Here is a 26,506-nt window from a genome sequence, read left to right as displayed (position 1 = left end):
GTTTTCAGTAGGCCAATATTTCTGTATTAAAAATCATTTTTGAATTGGTCTTACACAATATTCTAATTTTCTGAGATACAGATTTTTGGGTTTTCATTAGCTGTAAGCCATAATCCTCAACATTAAAATAAATAAACGCTTGAAATAGATCACTCTGTGTGTAATGAATCTATATAATATATGAGTTTCACTATTTGAATTGAATTACCGAAATACAGTAAATTAACTTTTCAATGATATCCTATTTTATTGAGATGTACCAGTATAGTATCAAGTAAAGAACAAATTATTCCTTTATGGAATCTGGGCAGAAGTCTGTGGATGGGAGCGAGTGTCAAATAGAAAACTGACTCTAACAATGTTAGTGTTATGTGGATTGTCAAGTCATGTTGCCAGTGTGAGCAGAAACTAAGTGTACTTTAATACTAGCGTTAGAAGAATCCGGCAGACAGTTCCGTTGCCGGAACTGCTGCCGGATCCGGAATCCGCATTGCAAACAGATATCATTTGTTTCCGGTTATGATCCGTTGACAAATGCATTGCAACTTCCGGATCCGTCTCTCCGGTGTCATCGGAAAAACTGATCGGTATTTATCTTTTTTACAATTTAAAAGGTCTGGCATGCGCAGACCGGGAACCAGATACGTTTTTTCGGAACACTTGGTACCAGATATGGCATTAATACATTTCAATAGAAGTTAATGCTGGATCCGGCCATCCGGCAAGTGTTCCGGAATTTTGTCCGGAGAAAATACCGCAGCATACCGTAAAAGGGACTGAACTGAAGACAACCTGATGCATACTAAATAGATTGCTCTCCATTCAGAATGCATTGGGATAAAACAGATTTTTTTTTTTCTGGTATTGAGCCCCTATGACGGAACTCAATACCGGAAAACTTTAACGCCAGTGTGAAAGTGCTCTAAGGGGGTCATTTATCAAACTGGTGTAAAGTAGAACTGGCTTAGTTGCTCATAGCAACCAATTAGATTCCTCCTTTCATTTTCCAAAGGAACGGTGAAAAATTAAAGGTGGGATCTGATTAATTTCTATGGGCAACTAAGCCAGTTCTACTTTACACCAGTTTAATAAATGACCCCCTAAATCTCTGTCTAATTTTAGGATTTTAGCCATGTGTCATAGGCTTTGTTCAGATTCGTGTTTGGGGGTTCAGTCAAGCTTTCCTTATTTTTTTGAACACCCAACTAGAAAAGTCAATGGGGTCTCTCCTAGTCCATTTAGATTTATCAGAACAAGGATCACTCACAATGTCATGGCATCTGTTATAAAGGCTCTTAATAACCAATATGTAAAAGTATGGTAATTATTCTAACAAATATTTTAGGGAAAGCATTTCCTCACTGGAGTGATTGACAGCACTGAGCCCTGTCAACCAAGTAAGTGATTGTATTTATTTTTTCCAGAGAATTCCTAGCACATTGTGACAAGATGAAATACTAAAACATTTACGGATGGTGCCCTTGCCTTACAAAGGCCATCTGACCTGTTATATGCCTGCCTAAGGAGGGGATGTTAAAGGGGTTATCCAATTGGGTTAATGTAAAAAATAAAAATCAGACATCACATAGTACATGACAATCTCTTTGTAACAAAGCTAGAACCAGCCCTGTACCTCACATGGATCCAGAGATCTCCACGTTCATTGCTCTACTAGATTCATATCAAGCTGGCAGCTCAGAAGGAGTGTCCTCTCTCAGGGGTTGTCTCCCTTCTGCTGCAGCCCTCTCCCTAGCACAGCTCAGGTGGCAGTTGAAGGATGGAATTGAGTATGTGTGTCCACCTCACCAAGATGGACAGAGAAAATACAAAAAGAACAAACAGCAGGTGGCGCTATACAGATGCATTTTACAGATAGCTCAATGGCTATACTAAATATTTAATTACATGCAGTTACAAAAGTATTCAGATCCAGGGGATGATTTGAAAAATTTTGAAGATTTTTCATGGGACAACCCCTTTAAGTTCATGTAAAATGTAGAGCAGATAACCAGTGGCACTACACCAAACCTAAAATTGTCATTGCCAAACCCCTTTAAGTATTATTAGACCAACTAGCTTAGCACTGTTAGGTTATATAATCCTTAAAGGAGTTTACCATTTTGCATCAACATCCTTTAAAATAATCATTTATGAAGGTCGCTGTAATTTTGTAATGTATTTCTTTTACCTTTATTGTTCCTATCTTTCGTTCTGTGATGTGGTCACATGACTGTCAGGTGTGACATGTCAATGTAGCTCTTTCTTATTTCCTGTGATGTCATGTCCATAGGTAAAGCAGTGATAGAGGACTGTCTATGTAACTAGCTGGGAGGGAGGAGCTATAAACTAGCTGGGCGTTGTTAGGGGCGGTGATAGGGGAGTGTATGTAACTAGCTGGGTGGGAGGAGCTAAAAACTACTTGGGTGTTAGGGGCAGTGATAGGGGAGTGTCTATGTAACTAGCTGGGTGGGAGGAGCTATAAACTACTTGGGTGTTGTTAGGGGCAGTGCTGGAGCGGTGGCAGAGGAATGAGAAGTGCATCATGCGATAGGTTGGATACAGCAACAGGAAGATCTACATACAGGCTGTGTACAAAGCATAGTGATTGATTTACATGGTGAAAACAGGTCAAGAGAGTCCGAATAGAAAAAAAGCATGGGGAAGATGTACATGAGGATATCTGTTAAAAGTAATTCTGAAAAAAAAACTTTAATCACGCATGTATGTGTTCACAGTAAGGAGAGAGGAGTATTGCCAGACACCTCTGACGGCTCATATCCATAGCAGCATACAATAGCAATCTATACTACAAAAGGACAGGATAGGGGATAAGTGTCTGATTGGAAGGGGTCCAACAATTGGGGCCCCTGCCGATCACTATAACAGGGGGCCAATGTCCCCCAGTTCGAATGGAGCGGTGGAGACTTGTGCCTGCTGCTGCTCCATTCTACTGTAAAGGGTTGATGGAGATAATTGAGTGCTTGTACTTGGTTATCTACAGGAGCTCCACAAACAGGGGAAAATAGGCTCTCATTTTAGTGATTAGTTGGGTCCCTTGTGGTCAGACCCCTGAAGAATAGACACTTATCCGCTATTCTTTGAATAGGGGATAAGTTGTTGAAATAGGACAACTCTTTAAAGTGGTTATCTCATCACAGACGATGGGGGCATATTGCTAGAACCCGCACCTATATTGAGAACGGAACCCCCGAAAGTGGTGTAGAGCACACTACGCATGCACAGCCGCCCTCCATTCATTTTCTATGGGGCCGCCGAAAATAGCCGAGTACCATTTCCGTCAGGCCCATAAAAGTGAATGGTAGCGGTGGACGGTCATGCACTGTGCGCTCCCATTCACTTCTATGGGGAGAGTACTTGGTGGTGGCTGGACCGGAGTCCGCCAGCCACCACCTTGCGGGGCTCCATTCCCGATATAGATGCGGGTCCCAGCAATGATATGCCCCCATTATCTGAGATAACCCCTTTAAGGGTGAGCTAAAATATAGATTTTTCAGTGATTTGATTTTGGGCTCTGCACTCTAGAAAGGATATGGGAGAGCTGAAGAGGGGTTCACAGTGGATAAGACATGATCATATTAATATGCAAATGTGGGTCAGGGTCAGTATAAAGAATTAGCATATGATTCATTCTGTATAATGAAATAAAGGGATAATTTGTGTCTGGGGAAATGCAATCTGCCTACACAAAATAAGGAATATTAATTATGGTAACACTAGATAGGACACTGATTTAGCAAAATTCTACCACTTCTACCACTATGTGTCTTTCTATGTAAACCTATATGTCTCTATGGTAACAGAAAATGCTGTGTAGTCAAATCCTTCAGTCTTCCATTCTTCCTGCTAACCTCTGGACTTTATGTAGGTTTCCTATATAGAGGATAGAAGGGAGTTTAGAAGGTGGATTAGACTACACAGAATTTATCTGTTATTACATATACAGTCAGGTCCATAAATATTGGGACATCGACACAATTCTAACATTTTTGGCTCTATACACCACCACAGTGGATTTGAAATGAAACAAACAAGATGTGCTTTAACTGCAGACTGTCAGCTTTAATTTGAAGGTATTTACATCCAAATCAGGTGAACGGTGTAGGAATTACAACAGTTTGCATATGTGCCTCCTACTTGTTAAGGGAACAAAAGTAATGGGACAATTGGCTTCTCAGCTGTTCCATGGCCAGGTGTGTGTTATTCCCTCATTATCCCAATTACAATGAGCAGATAAAAGGTCCAGAGTTCATTTCAAGTGTGCTATTTGCATTTGGAATCTGTTGCTGTCAACTCTCAAGATGAGATCCAAAGAGCTGTCACTATCAGTGAAGCAAGCCATCATTAGGCTGAAAAAACAAAACAAACCCATCAGAGAGATAGCAACAATTAGGCGTGGCCAAAACAACTGTTTGGAACATTCTTAAAAAGAAGGAACGCAACGGTGTGCTCAGCAACACCAAAAGACCCGGAAGACCACGGAAAACAACTGTGGTGGATGACCAAAGAATTATTTCCCTGGTGAAGAAAACACCCTTCACAAAAGTTGGCCAGATCAAGAACACTCTCCAGGAGGTAGGTGTATGTGTGTCAAAGTTAACAATCAAGAGAAGACTTCACCAGAGTGAATACAGAGGGTTCACCACAAGATTTAAACCATTGGTGAGCCTCAAAAACAGGAAGGCCAGATTAGAGTTTGCCAAACAACATCTAAAAAAGCCTTCACAGTTCTGGAACAACATCCTATGGACAAGTGAGACCAAGATCAACTTGTACCAGAGTGATGGGAAGAGAAGAGTATGGAGAAGGTAAGGAACTGCTCATAATCCTAAGCATACCACCTCATCAGTGAAGCATGGTGGTGGTAGTGTCATGGCATGGGCATGTATGGCTGCCAATGGAACTGGTTCTCTTGTATTTATTGATGATGTGACTGCTGACAAAAGCAGCAGGATGAATTCTGAAGGGTTTTGGGCAATATTATCTGCTCATATTGAGGCAAATGCTTCAGAACTCATTGGACGGCGCTTCACAGTGCAGATGGACCCATGACCCAAAGCATACTGCAAAAGCAACCAAAGAGTTTTTTAAGGGAAAGAAGTGGAATGTTATGCAATGGCCAAGTCAATCACCTGACCTCTATCCGATTGAGCATGCATTTCACTTGCTGAAGACAAAACTGAAGGGAAAATGCCCCAAGAACAAGCAGGAACTGAAGACAGTTGCAGTAGAGGCCTGGCAGAGCATCACCAGGGATGAAACCCAGCGTCTGGTGATGTCTATGCATTCCAGACTTCAGACTGTAATTTACTGCAAAGGATTTGTAACCAAGTATTAAAAAGTGAAAGTTTGATTTATGATTATTATTCTGTCCCATTACTTTTGGTCCCTTAACAAGTGGGAGGCACATATGCAAACTGTTGTAATTCCTACACCGTTCACCTGATTTGGATTTAAATACCCCCAAATTAAAGCTGACAGTCTTCAGTTAAAGCACATCTTGTTCGTTTCATTTGAAATCCATTGTGGTGGTGTATAGAGCCAAAAATGTTAGCATTGTGTCGATGTCCCAATATTTATGGACCTGACTGTAGGTTTGCACAGAAGTTGTAGGCACATAACGGTAGGAGACTTTTCATGAAACATAAAGTTGGCCAGGGCTTTTACATTTTTTGGCCAACAAACTGTTCAGTGACAGATGCAACAGTAATCATCTTAAAAAAATTCAACACTGATAAAATTTCAACACATTTTACCAAGGTTATACAAAGATGAGCCTCTTTCAAGATGAGAATGTTCGTTTGGAGTCATTTAAAAAATGGCCTTCAGATGCCAAAAAAGATACTGCTTCAATTGCCCGAGCAGGATTTTACTACACAGGTAAGATCTGAGAAATAACTCATCAAAAGTTTCATGTGATTCATTGCTACCAATCTGGTGGAACCATGAGTAAGATGTTTCAGTAAAATGATGGACACATGACAGAAACCAACAGGCCCCATTGGTGCCCACCATTTGAATAGAGATGTTATTTCTTGATATTTCCTCCAAGTAAGGCCTCTTGCACACGAACGTATGCAATGCACGGGCACTGACCATGGGCCAGCCGTTCTATCTTTTTGCGGAACAGAAGCACGGACCGAAACCCCACGAAAGCACTCCGTAGTGCTTCCGTTATGTGGTTTCGTTCCGCACCGCTTCTCCAGATTTGCGGACCCATTCAAGTGAATGGGTCCGCATCCGTGGAGCGGAATGCACATGGCCAGTGCCCCGTGCATTGCGGACCCGCCATATGCGGGCCGCAATACGGCCACGGTGGACACACGGTCGTGTGAAAGAGGCCTAAAAGAAATATGTTTTTATTTTTCATCTTTAGGTAGAGGAGATATTGTCCTGTGCATCTCTTGTGCTGGCTGTGTATATAACTGGGAGGAAAATGATGAACCCTGTAAAGAACACGCCAAGTTTATCCCTGAGTGAGTCACATGTATTTTCTTATATGTAGAAAGTAGGCCTATGTTTGTGGTGTAGGATCTGCATCTATGATTCACATATCCATGGCTTATTATGAGCCCGGTGTATGCCAACCGGGTGTCGACAGTTCAATACAAAAATACCTATACTATGCAGTATAGGCTTTTTAGAATGGGAGTCAATGGGCATGCAGTTGCATAGATTGAGATAGAAACATAGAAACATAGAATGTGTCGGCAGATAAGAACCATTTGGCCCATCTAGTCTGCCCAATATACTGAGTACTATGGATAGCCCCTGGCCCTATCTTATATGAAGGATGGCCTTATGCCTATCCCATGCATGCTTAAACTCCTTCACTGTATTTGCAGCTACCACTTCTGCAGGAAGGCTATTCCATGCATCCACTACTTATATTATATGTGTGGTGTATATATGGGGATTTTTTGCCATAGTATACCATAGTATAGGCCAGATGTGCGTCATCAACATGGTGATCATAACTCCAGCGGATCCACCACCACATATAGGGGTTATTAAGATCGGTGTCTAAAATGTCGGTCTTAATAAATTAACCCCATAATGTTCATTTTAGGGGTTGTCTTCTTTAAACAATGCATTAAAGGTCAACTGACCATAAGCTGAGAACCAGCTGGTGGTCATATATTTCTGAAGTGACTTCATAAGATACATTTGCATCAATGTAATGATAACTTATTATTAAGATATAACCTTGAAGGTATAACAGGTCGCCTCCCCCCAGGGCCCTCCTATCGCGACCCAGGTTTAGTAGGAATGCTGAGTGGTGTAGTGCGTCCTAAATGTCTCTTTATGTGTCACGGTGCTCCTATCTGGATACTGCTGGACCCCAGACTTTGGCTCCGAAGCAATAAAAAGGGAAATAATTGAGAGGGATTGGAAAGAATAACTTGAGTCCAGACCTTGAGTTGAAGTTTAACAGCAGCTTTACTTTGAATAAATGTTTATTTCAACAGCTTACAGGCTTTGTCTTGGTTCCAGCAGGCTTTAGCATTAAACTGGCAGGCAAACTCAACTCTGCTATTTCTTTCTCACTCTGCTGTACTGACAAACTGACTGGATAACTTGGCTTCTTCTTTATGCTGCACTTCTCTCTTTAATCAAACTTAGCTTAAGCCGAGGAACTAATCTCCTGGCTCCTGAGGCTTCTATGCTTCAGCCTCCCTGGCCAGCAGAGCTTAAGGTGCTCTGGCTTGCATGGGCATGTCCAGCAGAGACGTTCCCCCTGCACACCCTTCCCCTTAGTGTAATCTAAACTAACTTCTAACTGGTCCCCACCCTTCCTTAAGGAAATAGGGCTAGCCCACTTCTCTACAGAGGGGGGTTAGAATGGAATGGAATGCTCCATTCTACCTACATACAGCTCTGCCGTGTTTTCTTCCACCTGCTGGTGAACCAGCAACATTACATGAACATTTACATAACATTAATATAAATGCACAGTGTTGGGGGACCTGGAAATAAATATATAGGTGACATACAGGTTAGACCATAAAAGATAGAAGCAAGGTGCAGAAGTGGTAACACCACTCTGGGATGTTACAAAGGCAGGGGTAGACTGGGAACTTAAAGTGGCCCTGGTAAAAAAACTAAAAGTGGCCCCATTTTGTAGGCCAATACATGTAGGCAGGGACAACAGAAGTAGGCGGGGCCAGCAATACTGTAGTGCAGAACAAAATGCCGCCCCTGGAGAACCAAATACCACAGTGCAGCATAAACTACTGCCGCCACAGTGCAGCATAAACTACTGCCACCCGTGCCACAATATTCAAATGAACCATTGTCCTAAGGAAGGCAATACAGTTGAATTCAGGAGGGATCTTGCAGCCATTGGGCAGGTGAATAAGCGCAGATGCTGCTACATTAATTAGTGCTGAAAGAATCAGATCTTTATGTACCTGGCTGTCGGCCGTGAAGAGGGCTTAGGCAGCCCCCTGGGCAATGGCCCACCTGGAAATTTCCCTGTAGGGTCTATGGCCAGTTCGCCCCTGCTTGAGGTTGCTTTCAAACATATGTTTTTGGTGGCGTTTTTCTGCACTTTTGCTTTTTAGTGGTGTTTTTTGCACCTACATTTTTGGTGCATTTTTTGCAGTAAATGGAGCTCCAAAGGTTAGCTGAAGGTCTATGGGAAATATGAAATGCACCTGTGACGAATACCAGACCTTGTGCCCGCTTGACGTCACCTACGTCGAGCTCACGAGACGCGGTATTGTCACGGGTTACCAAAGCATGACGTTACGCCCTCCAGAGGAGCAGGTAAGGTCAGCTTGGTACAGTTTACACAGACACCTCTTGTCCACGCGGGTACAGAGAGGCAACAAGCTGAGAGAGCCTTTTCACTGCCGCAGTGAAGGCACCAGCTTCTCGTTTGATATAAGCCCGATCCGCTAACGGGATTATATAGGGTGAGAAACCAACCTGCGGTAGCTTATAACTAGGCCGAAACACAGACGTGGGGATTAGTGATCGAGATACAAGATAGCACAAGATTAAATTATATATTTAATGGCCTTAAGGGCACACTAGATGACACAGTATACACAGAGAATATATACAGTGGTCTGAGGTTACAGATACAGGTGATATAGGTACAACAAGGTTAAGCAGAGCAAAAGTCAGTTACCGGGTAGATGAAAGTCTCTTTGGGTTATGATGGTAGAATAGTCTCAGCTGCAGTCACATGGGGGCAGTGATGTCAGCTGGTTCCCGGTCTCTCCAAACACATTGGCACGATGTGACCCCCTTCAGAAAAGACAACGCCCGCTGGCTTGCATGGGCTTATGACCTGTAGCCGGCCGCTCCCCTCCCCGCCTCTGGGAAGGGTCCACCCCTCCTTCTCTGGTGCTGGCAGCAAATGACCCATAAAACCCCTTAGGGCCCAGACCAGAATGTCACAGGAAAATGGTTCCGGGCCTAATTGATCCGCCTGGGTTCCGGCTACAACTAGAGTCCAAGCATGGTACCGTTATTTGGTTTCTGTGTGGAGATATGTATATCTCCCCTCCCGGGGATCCTAGCATCAAGCCAGAACCACGTAGATATTTGGCTTTGCCCCAGGATCGCAAAAAGATAAACACATTATGCATGGGATGGACGGACGATTCATAATTCCTTATGAAATGTAGGTGCTAACATGTCTGGGAGGTATCATTGATCCTGGACAAGGGCTGAGACCTCCTGCTGGGGGTTTTCCTGCAGGATTAGCTTGCCTCCAACCTGGCTGGTTGAGGTGTGACTTTATCCACCTGGGGCCTCCTTGAAGCTTGGACCCCTGGGGCTTCCTCCCTTGCTAGCTGACAGCAGATAGCTGGGGGGGTGAGAACATATTTTGCATGTACACTGACTGGGTACATGCCAAAAGGTGAATCAAATGACAATCAGGGCTGCCAGTACATGATGATCCATATTCCTCACAGCACCCAACGCCCATTTACTTTTCTGTGGGCCTATTAACATTATAATCTGTGTTTTGCAGCTGTCCATTTTTGCTAAAGACAGAGACAACACCTGAAGATCTTAAAAATGTAAGTAACAGACATAACAGGGATTCTCCAGGATCAGAAAGGCATTGCTGTTTTCTACCTAAAATGGGACCGCCGTTGTCCACAGATTGTGTGTGATATTGAAGATTAGCATCATTCCTTTCAATAAAGTGTTGTCCTGTTCTTGGAAGAAAGCCATCTTTTTCTAAACCTGGTGTTCCTTTAATCCATTCTGAACCTGTGCCTTATATGTACGATGTGGCCGGCAGGGAGTTCCTGACCAGCGCCAGCTGCCATACAGTTACTTTTATCAGTTTTTAAGGGGTGTAGTTTCTAAAATTGGGTCATTTATTGGTGGTTTCTATTATTCAAGTCTCCCATAGTGACTCCAGAACTGAATTGGTCCTTTAAAAAAAGTCATATTTAGAAATTTTCTTGGAAATTTTCAAAATTGATTCTCAAAATCTAAGCCTTCGAACGTCCTAAAAATTATGCCAACATAAAGTAGATATGTGGTGAATGTTAATAACTATTTAAGCTATCACTATCTGTCTGTCACAAACCAGCGGGTGTGAACCCACTGTGCCATGTGACCAACCTCCTCTAAGGGTGTTGTCTAAGTGAACCCCTCGATCTTCACAAAACCCCTGATAGTGGGGATAGACCTTCTGAGGGGAACACCGGGTCGCTACCTCTTGAAGAGGATTGGTACACCAAGCAGATGGTCCAGGTGGACCAGGGGGTACCAGTCCAAGATACCAGAGGTACAGTTGTAGTCAGCAGGCCGAGTCGTAACCAGGAGCGACAGTTCAGGCCCAAAGGATGAGGCAGAGGCAAAGTCAGACAAGCAATGGGTCAGGGCAGGCGGCACAGGTTCAGGTCAGGCAATCCGGTCAGCAACAGGAGAGTCGGGCAAAGCAGCCAGGGATCAAACAGGTAGCGGAGTCCAGATATACAGGAACACAAGCAGAGATAACAGCAAACTTTGCAGGACACAAGGACCTTTGACGCTCAGGAGTCTTGGAAGGGGGCTGAACCACTAAAATAGGTGCAGGATGGCTGGGATTAGTCACACAGGTCCCGCGCAAAACCCTTACATCACAGGAAGTGATGCACGCCGGCCCTTACCGAGGAGCTACAGGACACAGGCTAGAAGGCATGCTGTGTTCAGGGAAGAAAGGAAACTATGGAGCAGATTCCATAAGGTACAGCATCTGCAGGCACAGAGTCCAGGACTGGAGCAGTGCATGGAGAGACACCGGCAGCAGATCACCGCTGCTGCCTGCCCTGTAATGCAGCTGGACGCAGGCGGCCAGGATAGAGGCAGCCAGGAAGGGTAGTGCTCGTCCGAGCATGGAGCCTGGGACCGCGGCGATGAGTAGGCGAACATCGGCGATCCACAACCACTGTTACACTTAAAATCAAGGAAATTCAAATTAAATTCTTACAATTTTTCTGCAAGTTTTGGATTTTTTTTTATAAATAAAGGTAAAACATATCAACTTAAATTTACCACAATTTACCACATAAAGTCGCTCAAGTCAGATTTGCAAACCTTGGCTGGGTCCAGAAGGAGTTAAAGGGGTATTCCCATCTTAGACAATGGGGGCATATCGCTAGGATATGCCCCCATTGTCTGATAGGTGCGGGTCCCACTGCTGGGACCTGCACCTATATCGAGAACGGAGCGGGGAGCGCTGTGGTTAGAGGACCCCATATTTCCCAGGGTCCTTCCACCACCAAGCTAATCCCCGCCTCTCCCATAAAAGTGAATGGGAGCGTGCCGCACATGCGCGGCCCATGGTCCCATTCATTTCTATGGGGCAGACGGCAATAGCCGAGCCAGCGCTCGGCTATTTTCGGCGGCCCCGATAGAAATGAATGGAGGGCGGCTGCGCATGCGCAGTGCGCTCTCCTTCACTTTCGGGGCTCCATTCTCGATATAGGTGCGAGTCCCGGGACCCGCACCTATAAGACAATGGGGGCATATCCTAGCGATATGCCCATTGTCTGAGATGAGAAAACCCCTTTAAGGCTACTTTCACACCTGCGTTCAGGTGTCCGCTCGTGAGCCCTAATGCATTCTCAGTGGAGGCGGATCCACTGAGAATGCATCCGTCTGGCAGCGTTCAGCCTCCGCTCCGCTCCGCTCAGTGAGCGGACACCTGAACGCTGCTTGCAGCGTTCGGGTGTCCGCCTGGCCGTGCGGAGGCGAGCGGATCCGTCCAGACTTACAATGGAAGTCAATGGGGACGGATCCGCTTGACGATGACACCATATGGCTCAATCTTCAAGCGGATCCGTCCCCCATTGACTTTCAATGTAAAGTCTGAACGGATCCGCTCAGGCTACTTTCACACTTAGAAATTTTTCTAAGTTATAATGCAGACGGATCCGTTCTGAACGGATGCAAACGTCTGCATTATAGGAGCGGATCCGTCTGATGAAACATCAGACGGATCCGCTCTGAACGCTAGTGTGAAAGTAGCCTAAACTGCTAACAATATTTACATTGTACCAGTTTAGGGGCTCATCTACCCTCCTTAATTAACCCTAACTGGCCTGCAGAAGAACGTTTCCACTAAAATTACCTTAAGGGTCCATTCACACGTCCGTACTGTATTGCGGATCCGCAATACACCCGGCCGGCACCCCCCACAGAACTGCCTATTCTTTTCCGCAATTGCGGACAAGAATAGGACATGTTCTTTTTTTTGCGGAGCTCTCCACATCTCTTCCGGCCCCATAGATAATGAATTGTCGGGGGGTAATAATTCAATTAAGAATTATTAATTATGGTCATAAAAATAATTAACCATAAAAAAATTAATTTATAAAATTTGTCATAAATTCTTAAAATCATGACCTGGTGAATTGTAGACAACCTAATTGACACAATTCACATCTGAGTCCGACTATTTCCTCAGATAAATAAGTTATTTTTGACGTGAGATGATGTTAATGATAAAATGTAGTTCTGCATTATACAATAATACACAGGTATTATAAAAATATGCAGATTTATTGGTTACAAGATTATAAACATATATAAGTAAATAAACACAATGATACATGCAAATAAATATATATAGCGTTAATATAAAGCATTATAAGCTTAACAATACTTGTGAGTGTAAATAACTTGTCACATTATAACCAAGCTATTATTAGGTTAGGATATCAAAGTAGGAACATAAGTTATATACATTACTTCTGTTCAGAGAAAATCTCATGATATCAAGATGGGCATGTCTAATCCTAGACATCATTATAGAATGCTAAATACATTCTGCCCCCCTCTAACCGACTACACATCACATGATTTCAAGATGGGCAAATCCATCCAAGGATATAACTTAGAAAAGATAACTGTATCCTTCCGCCCCATCCTGGACTATTTTCACATATATAACTTTGGTAAGACTATTAAGTCAAATAACAGGGATCTAGGATCTTGCTAGACCATATCTGAAATGGGAAGGACTTGAAATAAGTCTTTCCTGTGGGAATCCATCACTTTAGCTTGGCGAATAATGTTCTATCAATATATATACACTGCTCAAAAAAATAAAGGGAACACTTAAACAAAACAATGTTACTCCAAGTCAATCACACTTCTGTGAAATCAAACTGTCCACTTAGGAAGCAACACTGAGTGACAATCAATTTCACATGCTGTTGTGCAAATGGGATAGACAAAAAGGTGGAAATTATAGGCAATTAGCAAGACACCTCCAATAAAGGAGTGGTTCTGCAGGTGGTGAGCACAGACCACTTCTCAGTTCCTATGCTTCCTGGCTGATGTTTTGGTCACTTTTGAATGCTGGCGGTGCTTTCACTCTAGTGGTAGCATGAGACGGAGTCTATAACCCACACAAGTGGCTCAGGTAGTGCAGCTTATCCAGGATGGCACATCAATGCGAGCTGTGGAAGAAGGTTTGCTGTGTCTGTCAGCGTAGTGTCCAGAGCATGGAGGCGCTACCAGGAGACAGGCCAGTACATCAGGAGACGTGGAGGAGGCCGTAGGAGGGCAACAACCCAGCAGCAGGACCACTACCTCCGCCTTTGTGCAAGGAGGAACAGGAGGAGCACTGCCAGAGCCCTGCAAAATGACCTTCAGCAGGCCACAAATGTGCATGTGCCTGCTCAAACGGTCAGAAACAGACTCCATGAGGGTGATATGAGGGCCCGACATCCACAGGTGGGGGTTGTGCTTACAGCCCAACACCGTGCAGGACGTTTGGCATTTGCCAGAGAACACCAAGATTGGCAAATTCGCCACTGGCGCCCTGTGCTCTTCACAGATGAAAGCAGGTTCACACTGAGCACATGTGACAGACGTGACAGAGTCTTGAGACGCCGTGGAGAACGTTCTGCTGCCTGCAACATCCTCCAGCATGACCAGTTTGGCATTGGGTCAGTAATGGTGTGGGGTGGCATTTCTTTGCAGGGCCGCACAGCCCTCCATGTGCTCGCCAGAGGTAGCCTGACTGCCATTAGGTACCGAGATGAGATCTTCAGACCTCTTGTGAGACCATATGCTGGTGCGGTTGGCCCTTGGTTCCTCCTAATGCAAGACAATGCTAGACCTCATGTGGCTGGAGTGTGTCAGCAGTTCCTGCAAGACGAAGGCATTGATGTTATGGACTGGCCCGCCCGTTCCCCAGACCTGAATCCAATTGAGCACATCTGGGACATCATGTCTCGCTCTATCCACCAACGTCACGTTGCACCACAGACTGTCCAGGAGTTGGCAGATGCTTTAGTCCAGGTCTGGGAGGAGATCCCTCAGGAGACCGTCCGCCACCTCATCAGGAGCATGCACAGGCGTTGTAGGGAGGTCATACAGGCACGTGGAGGCCACACACACTACTGAGCTTTATTTTGACTTGTTTTAAGGACATTACATAAACGTTGGATCAGCCTGTAGTGTGTTTTTCCACTTTATTTTTGAGTGTGACTCCAAATCCAGACCTCCATGGGTTGAAAAATTTGATTTCCATTTTTTTATTTTTGTGTGATTTTGTTGTCAGCACATTCAACTATGTAAAGAACAAAGTATTTCAGAAGAATATTTAATTAATTCAGATCTAGGATGTGTTATTTTAGTGTTCCCTTTATTTTTTTGAGCAGTGTATATATAAAACAATAATTTAATGCTTTGATAGATTATGAGTCTAGATTCTTCTGCAGGTAGAATGAAGCCTCACAATATCCTAAGACTACATCTCAATATGGAGATGATCAATTAATTTAATCATTTATTCGCCAATCTAGATGTTATAATTTCACCCACACTATCAAATTAGTCTTAATAAAATGACATTTCATTTTCTGTGTCTCTTACCAAGTCCTAGTAGGAATCTCACTTCTGCTCCTAGGAAAGCTGAGTGGTCCATCATAGCGCATCTCACCATGGCTTCCATCTTGATAAACCTTTCTAGAGAGCTTTATTTCTCTTTCTCCTCTCTCCTCTATCCCCTTCTCTACCATCTGTGTATGACTTATGATCACAAACTTATCAGTTAGACACACCTTCCTAGTTTGGAACTTTCCAATCATTGTCGGATGGGCGTGACCATTGATAAAAATGTGACATCATAACCTTACCCAGAATGCACTTTTGCTACTGTTGTAATGTCACCTACTCATACCTAGGTGGCACTGCTGTATGAGCTATTTGCATCATAGTATAAAGGGTTAACTTATGTAAGTCTGAATATACATTTGACCTTAAAAGCTTTAATTCAAAGCCATAGGGATTAATTCTGACACTTGTAGCAATTAGAGACAAACCTCTAGGCGTCTCTCTGAATGTTTCTCACACTGTTGATTTATTGATCATAAATAATTTGAATGGCTTTGTTTTCTCACAGAGATATCAGTACCTCCTGTCATGCCAAAGATGTGCATAATTGTTACAAAACACACATCTTCACAGATATTCTCCTAATGAGAAATATATACAATATATTGGATACATGTTGTCTTCGTAACATATAACAATATAATATAAACAAATATATATATATATATGTCCTACTGATTGTCTTATGCTAAGGACTAACTAAGGCTCATTAAATGAATACATACATATTATATATTTTGCTTCATTAACAATTATCTAATTGTATAGGTAATTATCACCAGCTGCATAGAGCTTATCTTTATCTCCCGTCATAAATTTATAAGTAGACAAGGAGAGGCCTCTTCTCAGACTGGTACATTCATGAGAAGAATAACACTAAAGCTTTGTGTGACCTTAATTTGGCCTACTCAGGACATACAAAATTGCAACTATAGTTGAGCATGGCAATGAACATCCATCTTGACAATAATGAATTGGATATCAATGCATTTACCTATGAAAAGGCACAACAGAATGGGTCCACACCCGTTCCCGATTTTATGGAATGGATGCGGACTCATTTGCGGACGTGTGAATGGACCGTAAAGTTGCATGGATCGGCTGCTCTAGAACCCTGGCATGTTCCAGAACTGGTATCTACTATACAGAACTATATAGTGGTAGATACTAGTTCTGTATAGGCATTCTGCAGACTATAAAAGTGATACCTCCTGTGAATTACCATTTGGTTCAAACCACTATGAAGACTTCTCTCGACCATGACCTGTCTCAGCAAAATTTGATACCCAGACATCTTTGGTTCCACCCTTTACACAAATTGGCTATCTATAGAGCCCTAGATGGTAATAATGCAACCCTTTTGTACTGTCTTTAGGCACTTGACAGAGGATTTAAAAGAGGATTAGATGATTTGTTAGAACAACATAACATTAAATGGAACCTGTCACGTGGAACATGTTGTTTGTGCTGCAAGCAGCATGTTATAGAGCAGGAGGAGCTGAGCAGATGGTTTCATGGGAAAAGATTCTATTTGTAATTTATTTATTAAAACTCCTGCTCGTTCTGGGCTGTCCGCATCTGTATGTCCATTCCGTAGCCCCACAAAAAAAAAAATAGAACATGTCCTATTCTTGTCCATTTTGCGGACAAGGATAGGCATTGTTATAATGGATCCGCCAAAAAATGGATGCCATATGGAAGGTAATCCGTTTTTTTTTTGCGGATCTGCAATCTGCGGACTGCAAAACACATACGATCGTGTGAATGTAGCCTAATGGACATATATCTTTTGTCAATCGAACTATGAAACAAAGTCTTATTATGAATGACTATTGTATCAGCAGAATTTTATTATTATTCATTCAATTCTTGTGTGCAGCCTGATGAAGAAAAGAAGGACGTCCACATGAAAGTCAGAGGTAAGTATTTAATATACCCCATATTTATATGTGCTGTTAATGCTATCTAACATGCTTTTAATCATTGTTTTAGTCATGAGACACAATGAGCAACATTTTGTGTAGTAATTTAAAGACCATCTATCAGCATAATCAAGGGCAGGGTATAGAAAGCATGGGGGCGCTGCGCTAGCGGTGCTCCTAGTGCTATGGCCAACTCCCTGGTGCTCCAAATAGCTGATTTACATAAGAATAAAAATTTATATGTCTCTGTATTTATTAAGCCTTTAGAGAAAATAAATATATATCGCTTTACTCAGCATTATCAACCCTACCAGGCAATATGCCTGGCTTAATAGGGTTAATTATTATGACAGAGGCTTTCTAAAGTTTTTTTTCTGGTGACATACTCTTTGTAAAATACGATCCCCTGGATCACCTTCGATCAGCTGTTTGAGAAGGCACCGGCGCTAGCAGTAGTGCTGCTTCCCTCTCTCAGCTCACCAAGCACAGCGCTGTACATTGTGTAGCAGCTATGTTTGGTATTGCAGCGCAGCCCAATTCACTTCAATGGGGCCAAGCTGCGCCTAAGCCATGTGACTGATGAAAATTACGTCACGCAGCCTAGGAAAAGCTGGAGAAGGCCATGGCATCACTGCCAGTAACGCTGCCTTCTCAATCAGATATTTGGAACTTAGAAAAAACACTTGAAAACCCCTTTAATGTCTTGTATGAAATCCCCAATATTCTGCCCTTATAATGCAATGTTATTTCACTCTGTCATTATATTTTTACCCCCTCAAACTTCTGTAATGGTTGGATAGATGAAAAGATGCTGATTGTAAATATATAAACTTTGTCTCAGTACTCACTTGCATCACCCTGCACTCAGCCTACAAGGTCCATGTGCTGAAGCTCTTAGGAGTCCTCTCCATTATATTGCAGACCTTATAATTCCCAGGCTGTGGGGGAACAGAGAACTGAAATAAGAATTACATATTCAGAATTAGCATCTTTTCACCTGTCCAGCCATTACAGATCTTGGGGAATTTTCTTTTTTTTAATATAAACTTTTATTTTTATTTTCATAATACAAAATCAAAAATAGGTTTAACAACACAAAGTCTGAGTCACAATTTACTAAGACATTTAGTGTAGATAATTGTATAACATATTGAACTCCACAGTACATTTAACTCAGGCCTCATATTGTCTATCTAAACTAGATTACCCCCCACCGTAAACAAAGCCACCACCCCCTATCCCCCCCCCCAAATGGTTATCTCGGTAGGCACCGTAGATGCTCCCCCAAAGGGTTATGTGTTATCTTCATCTCTCTGCTCACCCACCCCTCCGCCCCCTCCCAGTCAACCACACTGGCACTGTTCGGCAGCAGCTAGTTGTCACCAACTACATATTCCTCAAACCTCTCAATCTTTACCAGTAAGTTTTTCCACTCAATAATATTAAGGCGTTCTATCAGAATCCCACTCTCTTGCGATGACAACTCTCGCCACCATTAGACCTCTTGTCCAGACTCTTTATTTTTTATTTTTTCCCTGACTGATGGAGGGATACAGCCCAACACTGCCACCTCCAAATCAAGTGGAAGGGATACCGAGGACTCTACACTTAAAGCGCGGAAAACCTCTTTCCAATAAAATTGCAGATCCGAACAACTCCATATCATATGTACACTGCTCAAAAAAATAAAGGGAACACTTAAACAACACAATGTAACTCCAAGTCAATCACACTTCTGTGAAATCAAACTGTCCACTTAGGAAGCAACACTGAGTGACAATCAATTTCACATGCTGTTGTGCAAATGGGATAGAGAACAGGTGGAAATTATAGGAAATTAGCAAGACACCCCCAATAAAGGAGTGGTTCTGCAGGTGGTGACCACAGACCACTTCTCAGTTCCTATGCTTCCTGGCTGATGTTTTGGTCACTTTTGAATGCTGGCGGTGCTTTCACTCTAGTGGTAGCATGAGACGGAGTCTACAACCCACACAAGTGGCTCAGGTAGTGCAGCTTATCCAGGATGGCACATCAATGCGAGCTGTGGCAAGAAGGTTTGCTGTGTCTGTCAGCGTAGTGTCCAGAGCATGGAGGCGCTACCAGGAGACAGGCCAGTACATCAGGAGACGTGGAGGAGGCTGTAGGAGGGCAACAACCCAGCAGCAGGACCGCTACCTCCGCCTTTGTGCAAGGAGGAACAGGAGGAGCACTGCCAAAGATCTGCAAAATGACCTTTAGCAGGCCACAAATGTGCATGTGTCTGCTCAAACGGTCAGAAACAGACTCCATGAGGGTGATATGAGGGCCCGACGTCCACAGGTGGGGGTTGTGCTTACAGCCCAACACCATGCAGGACGTTTGGCATTTGCCAGAGAACACCAAGATTGGCAAATTCGCCATTGGTGCCCTGTGCTCTTCACAGATGAAAGCAGGTTCACACTGAGCACGTGACAGATGTGACAGAGTCTGAAGACGCCGTGGAGAACGTTCTGCTGCCTGCAACATCCTCCAGCATGACCTGTTTGGCATTGGGTCAGTAATGGTGTGGGGTGGCATTTCTTTGGAGGGCCGCACAACCCTCCATGTGCTCGCCAGAGGTAGCCTGACTGCCATTAGATACCGAGATGAGATCCTCAGACCCCTTGTGAGACCATATGCTGGTGCGGTTGGCCCTGGGTTCCTCCTAATGCAAGACAATGCTAGACCTCATGTGGCTGGAGTGTGTCAGCAGTTCCTGCAAGACGAAGGCATTGATGCTATGGACTGGCCCGCCCGTTCCCTAGACCTGAATCCAATTGAGCACATCTGGGACATCATGTCTCGCTCTATCCACCAACGTCACATTGCACCACAGACAGTCCAGGAGTTGGCAGATGCTTTATTCCAGGTCTGGGAGGAGATCCCTCAGGAGACCGTCCGCCACCTCATCAGGAGCATGCACAGGCGTTGTAGGGAGGTCATACAGGCACGTGGAGGCCACACACACTACTGAGCCTCATTTTGACTTGTTTTAAGGACATTACATCAAAGTTGGATCAGCCTGTAGTGTGTTTTTCCACTTTAATTTTGAGTGTGACTCCAAATCCAGACCTCCATGGGTTAAAAAATTTGATTTCCATTTTTTTTATTTTTGTGTGATTTTGTTGTCAGCACATTCAACTATGTAAAGAACAAAGTATTTCAGAAAAATATTTAATTAATTCAGATCTAGGATGTGTTATTTTTGTATTCCCTTTATTTTTTTGAGCAGTGTATATAATCAGCGGCTTCTTCTTTACATTTCCAACAATTAGATTTTCGTTCTTTATAAATCTTACTTAGCAATAGTGGGGTCAAGTATTTTCTATGAATAATATTAAAAGAAATAATCCTAAAATTACTAGAAATCGTTGCCCTTTTTATATTTTTATATATATTCCCCCATTCTAATGTGTTTGATCCTATATCCTTCACCCATTTTTCCTCACTTTTAAACTTTACTATATCTTGGGGAATTTTCAATGGTGACAGATTCCCCTTTATCTCCCCCTTCTTTTCCTGTGAACCACCCCTAATATATCTCCCCATCCGTTCCCTTTTGCTCTTTCTTCTACACTTGAGACCTCTTCTCCCTCCATCCTAACCACCACTTATTGTGAATATGTTTGTATGTGGTTACTACTGATCTTTGGTAGTGTTATCTTGGGTTGTTTATGTAAGATGTTGTACTTTCCAGGCCACACATGTATATACTATTTGTTTCAAATAGCGTGTACAGGCATGGCACAGCAATTAGTGGTGAGCATGTGGATCTTGCTCTGGGCTGCATTGGGTATGGGCAGCCTACTGTCCCTGAGTGTTTGGTCTCAGTGGGGGTGCCTTGGGTGAATCTTTGCCACTGGTGAAGGTAAGCTTAGCTATGACTCTGTCCGTGATATATGTGAATTTTTATGATGTTAATAATAATTATACATTGTGTATTGACAGATTCAATCATCCATAATAAATTCTGCCCTGTGGAAGTCATGGAATTAAGAAAATCTCTGATGGAATTGTATAATAATCCTACATTCAGAAAATCCTTCCCATTTCCAGGCTCCTCTCATGTTTCTATTGATTTGAGCTTACTGTTTGCAGATGTGTTCTTTGCACTCAAGAGCGTCACAAACAGGACATTGAATGTCCTGACATTACCAGAAATTCTAACAGATCTGAACGACATCACCATGATAGAAGGGGAAGCTGGCAGTGGTAAATCTGCTCTTCTCAGGAAGATTGCCATTCTGTGGGCCTCTGGGTCCTGTCCTGTACTTAGCAGGTTTAGTCTTGTGTTTTATATTTCCCTTTCTTCTACTGGGAGAGAGCAAACTCTGAGTGATATCATCTCCCAACAACTCATCGGATCCTCAACTTCTCTAACAGAAGACAGTCTAGCAGAAATCATAAAGCAGTTTAAGAACCAGGTTCTGTTCTTGCTGGATGACTACGGCGTAATGGACTCATCTCCAGAATCCATAGAGGAACTAATAAAAATGAACCACTGGAATAGAGTGAGTCTGGCAGTCACTGTGAACCCAGATAAGGGTCGTAATCTTCGCCAATATGCAAGGACTATACTGAGCATCCAAGATTTTCCCACCTATAGCTCCATCTTTATTTTTAAAAATCTTTTCTCACACAATTTGTCAATCGTGGACAGAATTACCAATGAGCTGATATCTACTGACACATTGCGGTTAGTTTTAAAGTCTCCTCTTTTATCTTTCTGCTTATGTGTTTTATGGGTACAAGACCCAGCTGAAAAAATATCAGGGGACACGATGGTATGGAAGTCCTATCTGATGCATGTCATGTTGAGATATACTACTGAAAGAGAGAAAATAAATGCTGTTGTGTTTTCATGTGAGGAATTTGCAATTGAAAGCATCTTTAAATTACGCTTCGAATTCACACACGAGGACCTAAAAGAATCTGCAGTGAATGTCAATGATGCTGTTAAATATAAAATATTGAGCATGTTCACCTCACAGAGACTCCGACCCATTTTTAAATTTTTTCACCCTTCATTTCAAGAGTTTTTAGCTGGAAAACGAATGAATGAACTTTTGCAGTCTGGAGATGCAACAGAGAAGGAAAGAGGCTTGTTGTTCCTCCAAAGCATTAATACCATCTCAAAAGTCCATGGACATTTCTTCTATTTCTTAAAGTATACATGCATGCATTCCCCTGAAACTACAGCAATGGTCATCTCCCATATGTTCAGTTTACTGGAAAGTGGAGAAGTATTTCATGGTCAGCGAGATAAAAAGGATATTCACCTACAACAACACCCTGAACTAAAAGTCATGGACATATCTGACAATTTATTTAAAGAGATGGACAATTTGAAAAGCCTTATCAACGTTCCTGGCATGGACTTTGATCATGATTATATGATTGATAGTATATTGAGTGCGGCTATTGCAATAGCTAATGAGAGCAATCACCTGCCTCACTGTGTACCCGTCCTACTGATGTTTCTCAAAGGAAAAACAATATCTGTGCTCTTGTCAAAACCAAATATGAGACTGCTTGGATTTCTTCATAGATATCCAGAAGGACTTTCGTTATTGGAGAGAATGGAAATACATGTACCTCAAGCTACTATGGGTTTAAACCTGAACTTTTTGACTAGGGAGAGCTTTAGATCTATGTGGCCTGTCCCAACGGTTGATGAGGACTATTACAAAGCATTTGAGCTTTCATCTGATCTTCTAAAAAGGGCACGTATGCCAGAATTGGATTATATGGGTGTAAACATTGATGATCTATCCACCCTTGGCTTCACTCCAGACATTCACAGGATCATGTCACTTACTGTCAAAGTGCATGGTTGTCCCGTTGAGAGTGACAACATCCTGGTTAATATTATGTTTTTCTGTAGTCTTTCCACTCAAATTGATCTGGATTTAAACAGTTGCCCAGGATTTCTTGAAAATTTGTGGCCCTGCATAGATGAATACAAAAGCTCCATTGCCAGCCTCAGTTTTACATTTACAAAGCTGACCGTAGAGGACCAAGAATTGATTACCCATCTGACTGCATTGCAAAGTCTGAAGATAATTTCAATGCCACCACCAGGTTAGTAATGCAGACCAAAAGCCTAATGACTTAATATGTATTACTTTATATAGTTCTTCAGGCTGGTTCTCCCCCTACTTTAAGACCCTGACACTGTGTCATACTGTACATAAAATCCATACGAATCTATGACTCCATTCTATGCATTTTAAGAGGCACATGCAATCTGTGTGGGAAAAAAAAATCTTGCTTCTATGCATGCTACATTATGAAGCTACTGTATTCTCCCCTAGAAAAGTTGCTTCCTGGGGAGAATACAGTGCCTTAAAGGGATTTTCCAGGGTGCCCATGTTTTTTAACAGATATGTTTATGTACTTGCTTACATCATATACATCTTTCCCCATGCCCCCATTTTCATCATGTAAACCAATCACTCTGGTTTGTTTCCATCTTGTATGTAGCACTTCCTGTTACTGTATCCAGCCAATCCCATGATGCACTTCTCTTTTCTCGCCCATATTCATTGGGGGACACAGGAACCGTGGGTATAGCTATGTCCTCTAGGAGGCGTTGACACTAGTAAAAGCTGTTAGCTCCTCCCCTGGCAGCTATACCCCCTCCAGCCTGGAGAGAGAGCTTCAGTTTTTTCTAGTGTCAATAGGAGGCAAGCTCCTGAAGATTTTTTATTTTAGTTTCTTATTTTACTTTCTTCTTTTACAGGTGGGAAACAGTGGATGCCTCGACTCCCTGTTCTCCCGGGGGGAGCACGCCAGCGTTGGTTCGCCACGCTGCCTCCTCCCCCACAAGAAGACAAGGTGGACCAGGGCAGCCTCGCTCCCCTGCATCCCGCCAGCTGAAGGGCCACCCGTCCAAGTCCCTCTTCCAGCTTCCTGCCACCACGGTGCCAGTAGCTGAAGGAGTGACCCTGCTGGACCAGAGGAATGGTGAAGACGGCTGGATAGATAAGTAATGCCTGCTCCAGGCCGTCCTACCCCCCCCCCCCCCCTCCGCTTGCCCGCAGTACAGAGCTCGGCAGTTCCCTTCTGGGACACAGCAAGGGGGCAGATACTGGCTTGTTTGGCCGAAGATACCAGGCTACAGCCTTCCCCTCTCCTCCTCCCCCCTCCTCCAGGCGGCAATGAAGGAGTCACCCTCCGGTCCCGACATACCGACCGGAGGGGTGAGTTTCATCAGTACACAGCGCTGCTGTAACACCATTGAGGGGAGACAGATCGCGCTGCAGGTGCAGGGGGGCAGGGCCACGAGCGGAGCGGAGCCAGTGCTGTAGCGATATCGCTAGCGCTTCTCATTTCAGCAGCAACACTCTCTCCTTCAAGAGACAGATATATCAGGGGGTGTTTTGGTGCACGGCACCTATCTTGTGGCCATGACACTGTGGGGGTTAAATTGTGGCGCGGGCGCATGCGCACCGCCGTCCTGAGGGGGCGGGGCTTACTCTTCCTGCCACAGCTTCAGTAAGTATTCGCTGTGGGACATCTTCCTTTGTTCGGCGTCTGCTCCTGGCTCTGGTAGGCATGCGGGCAGCCGGATTCTGGCTGCTCTGCTTGTCAAATGCCCAGGCCCCCCCCTTCAGCCCGTCATGCTGCCGACCCCTCCACCCGCTGAATTGCCTGATTGGGCCACAACTCTCTCTCAGGTGGTGGAAAACCTTGCTAAAATCTCCCAATCCACCCTATCTATAGTGGGTCGCTTGGTTGAGAATCCGCCACCTCCGCAGGCTGCACCTCCCTCGGATGCACCCTCCAGAGCCTCTTGCTCAGGCAAACCCCCTAGGTCACTGCCCTCCGGTGATTCCGTCAGTGCACGGCATTCACACAAAAGCTTCAGAATGGACCATGTTTCTTCCTCTGACGTGTCTCCCTCTCCGCCCCGTGTACGGTCACACTCAGGGTTCTCTTCTCCTGGGGATGTGCTATCTGAAGGAGAGGTTGAGAATTCAGATCTGGATATGGATACGGAGCAGCCCTCTAAGTTGGCCTCCACCGTGGATAGCCTCATTGCTACTATCCGCGACACCTTCCGGGTGCAGGATGATCCTCCCCCCACTGACCAACAGGGGGTATCCTTCTTCCGTCCCAAACAGGCCTCAAGAGTGTTTCCTCGCCATAATGATTTTTCGGTGGTGGTTTCTAAGGCTTGGGATCACCCGGACATGCGTTTTTCCGCTCCCAAAAAGCTGGACACCCTGTATCCCTTCCCAGCGGACTGCGTTTCCATGTGGACTTCCCCCCCTAAGGTGGACCCACCAGTGGCACGGCTAGCCAAAAATACGGCTATTCCTATAGCCGTTGGATCCTCCCTTCAGTCCGCTGAGGATCGTCGGATGGAATCCCTGACGAAATCCCTTTTCGCAGCTACGGGTTCAGCCCTTAGGCCTGTATTCGCCTCCGCATGGGTGGCAAAGACAATCTTCGAGTGGGGCAGCCAGCTAGACCAGGACTTGGTTTCCAAGGTCCCTGCTCAAGATCTCCGCTCCTTAGCGCAGTTGCTCATCCAGGCGGGGAAGTTCCTCTGCGAGGCGTCACTAGATGCTGGCGCCCTCATCGCGCTCTCTTCAGCACTTGCGGTCACCTTACGCCGCAAACTTTGGCTGAAGGTGTGGGCGGCGGACGCAACTTCCAAGTGTTCCCTAGTCGGTCTCCCTTTTGCCAGCACCCATCTCTTTGGTTCTCGGCTGGACGAAATTTTTTCTGAGGCCACGGGCGGCAAAAGCACCTATCTCCCTCAGCCTAGGACCAGGCGGGTCTCGCACGTTAGGTCAAGTTCCTCACGTGGCAGGCCCTTCCATCGTTTCGCTAGCTCCCGCACCGCGGCGAGCTCCTCCACTCGGGGAGGCGGTTTTTCTTCCCAAGATCGACGCCAAAAAACGTCCTTTCGGGCACAACCCTCCTGGCCTCCCAGACCTCAGGCTGCTAGGCACCCTGCGGCTAAGCAGTCCTCAGCCTGAAGGTGCGGCCCCCGCCCACCCGGGTGAGGGGCCGCCTCCTCCTCTTCCAGGACGTCTGGCGGGCTCACGTGTCCTACGCTTGGGCGCTCGAGATTGTGTCCTCGGGATACCTGATCGAGTTCAGGTCTCTTCACCAGACAGGTTTTTTCAATCCCGTCTTCCACGGGACCCCGAGCGAGTGGCCACCTTCTCCAA

General features: G+C 44.3%; 1 protein-coding gene across 2 annotated transcripts in view; it reads left to right on the top strand.

The window, feature by feature from the left end:
• LOC120992473 (NLR family apoptosis inhibitory protein) overlaps positions 1–26,506 on the top strand; it is a 98,712-nt gene that overhangs the window by 45,017 nt on the left and 27,189 nt on the right. Inside the window, exons 4-9 of one of the 2 annotated variants that reach the window (XM_040421479.1) lie at positions 1,346–1,397; positions 5,779–5,898; positions 6,395–6,494; positions 10,007–10,055; positions 17,261–17,300; positions 21,270–23,402. In XM_040421479.1, the coding sequence (XP_040277413.1) occupies positions 1,346–1,397; positions 5,779–5,898; positions 6,395–6,494; positions 10,007–10,055; positions 17,261–17,300; positions 21,270–23,402 (2,494 nt within the window). The remainder of the gene's footprint in view (positions 1–1,345; positions 1,398–5,778; positions 5,899–6,394; positions 6,495–10,006; positions 10,056–17,260; positions 17,301–21,269; positions 23,403–26,506) is intronic. The other variant, XM_040421480.1, reaches the window with a different exon arrangement.

The sequence above is a fragment of the Bufo bufo genome, chromosome 2, assembly GCF_905171765.1.
Source record: "Bufo bufo chromosome 2, aBufBuf1.1, whole genome shotgun sequence".
NCBI classification, from domain to species: domain Eukaryota; kingdom Metazoa; phylum Chordata; class Amphibia; order Anura; family Bufonidae; genus Bufo; species Bufo bufo.
The sequence above is the reverse complement of the archived record's forward strand: the minus strand, read 5'-3'. Positions and strand labels throughout refer to the sequence as shown.